Source organism: Pteropus vampyrus, unplaced genomic scaffold (assembly GCF_000151845.1).
Source record: "Pteropus vampyrus isolate Shadow unplaced genomic scaffold, Pvam_2.0 Scaffold395, whole genome shotgun sequence".
NCBI classification, from domain to species: domain Eukaryota; kingdom Metazoa; phylum Chordata; class Mammalia; order Chiroptera; family Pteropodidae; genus Pteropus; species Pteropus vampyrus.
The window spans coordinates 107,427-114,947 of NW_011889176.1; the positions used below are offsets into that span (position 1 = coordinate 107,427).

The 7,521-nt window shown below is 46.8% G+C and overlaps 1 protein-coding gene across 4 annotated transcripts in view; it reads right to left on the reverse strand.

The window, feature by feature from the left end:
- Positions 1-253: 253 nt before the first annotated feature.
- Positions 254-7,521, reverse strand: part of NIPA2 (non imprinted in Prader-Willi/Angelman syndrome 2) — a 12,352-nt gene continuing 5,084 nt past the window's right edge. For 3 of the 4 annotated variants that reach the window (XM_011380583.1, XM_011380582.2, XM_011380584.2), the window contains exons 3-5: positions 6,356-6,446; positions 5,133-5,293; positions 254-2,445 (exon numbers count right to left, since the gene is read on the reverse strand). In XM_011380583.1, coding sequence (XP_011378885.1) covers positions 1,811-2,445; positions 5,133-5,293; positions 6,356-6,446 — 887 coding nt within the window. In that variant the 3' untranslated portion in view covers positions 254-1,810. The remainder of the gene's footprint in view (positions 2,446-5,132; positions 5,294-6,355; positions 6,447-7,521) is intronic. The other variant, XM_011380585.2, reaches the window with a different exon arrangement.

Here is a 7,521-nt window from a genome sequence, read left to right on the forward strand (position 1 = left end):
TACCGTGAGTAACACGAAACGGAACTATTCTTTACAAGGGTACCAAAACCTGCTGCTTTGTCTAAGTGTAAGCTGATGACCCTGGGCCAGCGCTCCAGTTAGGAGGTAGTTTTGTTCTCACCCGGTACTGAAAGTAATAGCATATGACGAGTTACTGTAATGACTAAATTTAATTCACATTAATGGGAAATTTATAAGACTTAATTGTAAACCAAATAAAATGCAGTGAATACTACGCATAAGACAAGGGCTATAAGGTGTTAAATAATTAAGAATTTATTATTAACCTCTGCATTCTCAGCGAGGGCAGGATCACACCGAAGCGGGTGAAAACTGGTTCTTAACCCTATTGTGTACAAAGTACAGATACGATACAGCACATCATCAAATACACAGTGTATCTGCGGTGCTAAAATTATACCGGGGGGAGTGGGGGAGACAGTAGGATAAAAACGTCTAAAAAAGCTCTCTGCAGAGTCAATGATAAAATGTTGGGGAAATGGGGACTTATTTCATGAAGCAAGCATAGGGACAGCCAACTCTTCCTGATAAAGCCAGCAGAGTGCTGTGTGGGATGTCCCATTGAAAGGGGATGCGCCCACACGCCCCCTGCCCCCAACAAGGACAGTGAGGTGCCCGTGGAGGCTGGTCACAGCGGACCGCGGAGTCAAGCTGTGTGTCCCTGGGCAGAAGAGCAGAGTAGTTACAACCTGGGTTCGTCCTGTCACCCAGGTGGACACTGTCAACATATTCTTGAGGCCAATTAACTGCTACCATGACAGGGTCTGAGGCTGAGTTCATTATACTATTCAGCCTTTTTTGCATATGTTTGAAATTTTCTGTAAACATTTTTTTCACTGATGTTTTGAAAAGATCAAAATATGGAGTTGTCCAAATGAATTCAAGCAAAGTAAAGTACTTGGTCCAAACATCTTAAGTTTGTCGTACGCATCCGGACTTAGAACTTTGTTTTCAGTTTGTCTATCGTGATGTGAGCTAAATTTTAAAAATTACTCTGGTCTAACATTTCCCAGAGTGGCCAAAAGATCTGTATGAGAGTGTGACTCATTATGAAAATACACTGGCAAGTACAAGAGATGTAAGAGGGTAACCAAGGTCCCAGGTGTCGGGGATCAGAGTCACTAAAGAATGCAGCCGGTCAGGCCAGGCAGCCCGACAGATGCAGGATGTACGGGGTCAACACAGGGCCAGGGAGGAAGGCCATCCAGTGTGTGTGGGGACAAGTCACAGCCTGAGGAATGCTCCTGGGGAGTGATTTCCTATCCTTTGTTTTATAAGTGAGTTTCCTCCATTTAATAACCTTAGGATTCTCTTTAACATTTCAAAATTAAAATAATTAAAACAGAAGTCATTTCTGTAGGTAGGGTAAATCACAGGATAATGTATTGGGATGGTTTTGTTCTTTTTTAAATCAAAAAGGCTTAAAAATAATCAGGGATTGACGGAGTGGGCATGACAGATGTCCAATTCAGACTTTCATCACCAATGAAAAAATAAAGCATTTTTATAGACTTAAAACTGTCATCAGTGCATTTAGATTTGGGAGAAGGAAAAGTTTCAGTACCACCACGATAACAACAACGTTAACAAAAATTGGCCTGGTACCGAGGTCATTTTAGTGAGCGACCATCATCTGAATATAAGAAAAGTAACTTCTTGGTCCAAATTAGTGAAACTTTAAAAAAGATTGTCTCTAGAGAACATTATTTGAGAATAATGCTTTTTCAGAAACATTCTGATATTCAAATTCACTTAACAATTATAGATTTACTTTTTCATCACCTCTTTCTTAAAAAGCTGTCAGATTTCCATTTCTTCGAGAGATGTTTTCACCAGGGTGTTGTTCGATTCCGGAAGTTAAACTTTCTTCACTATTACTCAGAACTTCATACATATTAGCGAGATTGCCATTCGTTGCTTTTTCGTCTTTTCTAAAAGATACAGGAAGACTTGCTAGACTAAAGCTGACGTCTTTAAAGGCATGCAACAAGAATATTCCCACAATGATTGTAAAGAAGCCACTCAGAGTACCAATGACATCGTCAACAGGCATATCTTGCCACTCCTTAAACAGAATCGCTGAGCACGTCAGAACGGACGTGGTGAAGAAGACATAGTATATCGGGGTCACGATGGACGTGTTGAATATGTCCAGCGCCCGGTTCAGGTAGTTGACCTGCGTGCTCACACAGACCACGAGGCTCAGAAGCAGGGTCCAGGCCAGCGGGTGTCGCAGCACGGGCTTCCCAGCAAGCAGCTCCTTGATGGCGATGCCCAGGCCCTTTACGCAGGAGACGGAGAACGCCCCGATCACAGAACAGATCGTTATGTACACAAGGATGTTCGTCTGTCCGTGGCGGGGCCCCACCACGAAGATCAGTATCAAAGACACAATGACCACGAGTGTCGCAAAGACCACAAAGCCTGGAGGAGGCAAAGGAGAGTCACATGTAGTCACACGTTCAAGTGCTAAAAGTGACTGAATTCAGACAAAATATCTGGGGACAGCCGCTGGGGGTGAGAGAACCTGAACTACTGTCGGGTTCTAGCTGAACACGGAGACGTGAACCCAACGTGACAGTAGCTGACAACGGTGTAGCACCGTGGGCCAGGGGCTTTTCTCAGCAGTCCGCCCAGCTAACTCATTTAATCCTGACGACTGCCGCACAACCCCGTAGACACGGATCTTCACTGTACGTTGAGGAAAACGAGGCACGCAAGCCACATGCGTTTACTCCGTCCACTCCTCAAACTCTGCTAATAAAATAAATAGGACCGGGACTTCTAAAGCAAATGCAACAGATGAGGAGGTGACAGCAACATGGAACTGGAGGCAGAGGGTCACCTGTCACTGATACAGCTGATCCCGCATCCGCTCTGAAGACAAAGTCCCTCTGGAAGTAGGGACCAGAGGCCTGGCTGCAAGTCTATTCAGGCAGCACTGAGACCCCAGGTTCCTGCCCAGTTCTGACCACCTGAGTCGCTGTGACCTGCGGAGCCCCGGGCCTGCTGACATATGCTGGGGTGAAGCGTCTGCCTATAACGTGTGACCCCTGCCCCCCTCGAGCCCCGGGATGCCGACTGGCAGGAGACTTTGCTGGGACCTGGCCAGCCTGACTCAGGAGGCAGCCAGATTCGCAGGAGCACCACACCGAAAAGCAGAGCGGCCTTCGCTCCACGTAGACGAGAGAGACTAGCGTCCCACAAGCAGTAGAAACTGCCCCGGATGCCCTCGAGACGGCGACGCCCTGTCAGCTGCCAGAGCAGCCCTAACTTGGGCTGAAACCTGGAGAAGACGAAGCGCCGGGGTAAGGCCGACGCTCACCTCTGCCGGGGCCTGGGCAGTTTCAGGAGACCAGGTCAGGCGTGTGCGGCCACAGGAGCTGCACCGGCCCCAGTCACGGGAGCCCAGTGGACGGCCTGGGGAGGCGGCCAGAGGGCTGGGCACAGACCCGTAGTCCTGGGGTGCGATTTGGGCACCGCACTCATAGCTCACGAGGTGAGGGTCCGAGTAAGCACCCCGGCTACCAAGCCAAGAGCCAGAAGGTCTATGGCCAAGAATTAAGGCCAAATGGAAAGAAACTGGCCCCAGTAAGGCCTGAAGCAACACCTGAGGTCTAAATCCAGGTTCTCTCCGAGGGAAGAAGACATCACCCTTGTCAGTGCCCTGTGGCAGCATCGACCGAAACTGCCCAAAGATGAAAGTTAATGACTGAAAACAAAAGAAAAAGCAGGAACAGGCCCACAGTATTCCCGACACGGAAGTTCACGGACAAGATCCTACAGTATCAGGGACCTCAGGCTGCGGCGAGACGCCATGCACGCAGGTGGTAACTTGCACTGTTCATCAGGGAACTGCCGAGAAGGGGAGTTCCATGGCTTCTGTATTTTTTTTTCCCCAGAATAAAAAGCAACAAAAATAAGCTCTTGGAAATTAAAAAGCAGATAGAAAACTCAGAAAGAGGGCTGGAAGCTGAAACAGATCTCCCAGAAGGCAGGGCAAAATGGCAAAAACATTAAGAAAATCAGTGGTTGAATTCAGAAAATCCAGTCACGGGAGAACGAGAATTTCACAAAGAGAAAACAGAGTATCAAAGGAGTACGTCGGTCCCCCGGCCTCAGACGCGGATTTTCAAATTAAAAAGATCCGCCGAGTACCTGGCACAAAGGATAAAAACAGACCCACGTCTGGGCACGTCAGACAGTGAGGGCAAAGGGGACATCGTAACAGTCGCCAAAGATGAAAGACGAAGTTCCCGCGAGCGAGTCCACTGTGCGTGGTTCCCTGCAGCGGCACCGGCAGCGGAGGACTGTGGGGTCAGGACACCTCCACACACGCAGCGCCTGAAACGGCCTCCCCTTCGTTCCCGGCTCACTCCACACGGGAGGGGTGCCCGAAAAAAAGAAGGCCAGAAAAAACGCAAGGGGAAGGGGGCCCAGGAAATCCAGGGTGACCGCTGTGCCAGGGGCCTCCAGACACCAGTCCAGACTGAGGCCAAACAGGAGAGAGATTTCCAGCATAGACGAAACTGAGAACAACTAACGCGTCTGACGTTACAGAGCAGAATTAGACCGCTGGGCACGTTTCAGGTTGGACTGATGGAAAACGAAGCAAACAAGATGATTGTTTGTTCAGAAAAACTTAAGAAAAAGCCGGCCCCAGGGACGGATGCCACAGGGAAGGGGGCAGGGGGATGGGTAACGGTGAGGGGAAGGGTCAGTGATATCGCGACAGTTTGCGTGGTCACTAATGTGACCACAGATTTAGCGTGGTGAATGGTGTGACCCCCACACCGTCAGATGGACGTGTTAACGTGTCTAAGCCAAGATAAAACTTATGTGGTGATAACATAAGCAAACCATTGAACAGAAGCTAAAGAGAGGTGCACAGGGTGACAGAACGGATGACGCCCAAAGCCGTAAGCTTGGTATCTGGAGTCACAGGTTAAAGAACCCAGCTGGCGAGGGAGGAGGGAGGGGCCCCGCCCTGCCTCTCAGCCCTGCAGAACAGTCTGGCTCTTCATATGCAAATGAGATTTTGATTAAAATAAACACTAAATGAAAATGAAAAGGGAAACTACAGTAAGACCAGGGAAGCGTCTTTCCCTCACCTGGATCCCCGAGCTTGTGAGACATTTCATTTAAAGTCTCGATCTCCTCTTCCTTTGGGGCGTGAATGACCATAACTGTGGACCCCAGGATGCTCAGCAAACAGCCGATCTTCCCGTGAAGGTTCAGTCTCTCGCTGAGGAAGTATGAAGACAGAATGGCGCTGAAGGGGGAGGGGAGACAGAGAAAATGAAAAGCAGCGGCCACTGCTCCCATGTTTAAGTATCGGTGCAACTCAGATTTTAAATTATTGGGCTTATAAAGATCTGGCTTTCAGTCAAGGTAAAGATGTATTCAATCATAAAGTGAAAGCTGGAAAGCACATGCTCCGCCACACACCGAACCAGTGTCGTTACCGACTTCCTACTGGAAGACTCAGTATGAAATCTACACCAAATGGAGCTATGGTACAAAGCTATATCCTAATCGAGTATTCCTAACCGGTGCTTAAAACCTCTGTTCTTACTGGTTGACGCATCCTCCTTACATGTTCATTTACTTGTCTATAATTTGCCTATTAATTAAAATTATCAAGTTTGAATACTTTATAGCTACTTTTATCCCAATCTAAAAGAAATACAGTATAAACCTATAATATACTATATCATAATATACAGAAAATTAAGCATGAAAGACGTGTACTGTAATATTTTCACATATAGTATCTTGAAGTTATATAATTTATATATATTATTTGTTTACATATAAATCAAATATATCTATCAATGGATTGATAGGCCTAGCAATCAGTCAGCTTGAGAACAGTGACCAAAATCCAGACTTCAAAATCCCAGCCTGTTTGGGCTGATGATTAAAATAATGACGGGGACAGGCCTCGGGCTGCACCTCCAAACACGTGGCCAGGCCAGTCTTCCCAGGCGCATAAGGCTGCCCCCAGCAATGCCTTTCTGTGGTAGGTAGAAATCCATTCCTCCCCGACCACCACCTGCCGAGTGTAACCTGGAATTCTAAAGGGTTGGAAATCAAAGCGGAACAGGAGCACGAGCCGGCCCTGATGCCGGCGAGACAGTGTGAAAGCGTGTTCTCCCAGACTGACGCCGCCCATGCACAGAAGCTAACTCTTTAAAAGCAAAGTACGGCATAGCGTTAAAACAGTTCTCAAGGTTACACGTAATCTATGCTGAGCACGTGTGACGAGGTGGCACTGAGCACTTCCTGACTGACACGCTGATGCTGCTCGCACCCGTGCCGCGCGGGCCCTTACCTTACCAAGACGCTCAGAGCGCCCAGCGGAGTCACGAGGGTGGCTGGTGCGAAGGCGTACGCAGCAAAGTTGGCCACCTCACCTGCTCCCACTTGGAGAAGGACAACAAGAGAAAACTCAGGAACATATCTACTCAACATGGAAATGCTGCATTTACGTCTCTATACGCTATTTCGCTGTAGTTAATAATTTCCATATTTTCTCCCATCTGTTCAGAAGTGTTCTCACCAACAACATTCAAATGGAGTCCAAACCGATTAGACACTGTACGAATCTATAATCTTAATTGAAGAGATCTAATTCATGCTTACATCTAGGTCTCATAAATAGTTTCAGATAGTACATCCTGTGACGAGCATAAACCAGTTCGAAGCAGCTGAAGCTGACGTGACAGCGCTCCTCCCAGGTCTTTTTCACTGGCTTTTTTTTTTAAACCCAACTCTTACATTCAAAAGATATCTTTGGGCACCTACTATGTGCCAGCTGCTTTCCTCCAATCAGGAAACAGCGGGGAGCAAAACAAAGATGCGCTCCTCCTAAAACTTACGCTTCAGTGGGGGAAAACAGACCAGATGCGCGTCTGGTTTTCCCCTTCTAAAATTTGAAGCATCTCCTTCATTTCACATCCCCTCCTACTTTACATCTACCAAATGCTGGCATCTGTCAGGAAGACACACATTTTATTATCTTGTTTCTTGTCTTCCATCTGCAATGTTATGTCTTGTGGGTAAGGATTGTTTGAGTAGTGTGTCTCCAGCACCTAGAACAATACCTGACAAAAAATAGCTGTTTAATGATTAGTCAACTCAGTGTCTTTGTTATTTCAACTGCTCTTAAGCGTAGGAAGAACATTTACATAATTTCATCCTGAATCCTTTGAAGGCTCAGAGTCTTAAGGGTCATTTTTCTCTGTGTACCTTTTTAAAGGTGATCATCCAGGTAAGCACAGACAGCGTGCATCTTACCAAATGCATACCTCCCAATTAGGAATGAACATCAATAGAGGGGGAACTAAAAACAGGATGTTTCTATGACCTTTCCCTTTCAAAATTACCTTCTCAAACTGAGCAGAATTTTTAAAAATACATAGGTATATCAAACATCTTTTAAATAGGGGAAAAAAAGTCTTCCCATTCAAATTAAACTATTATACTGCCAAATGACTT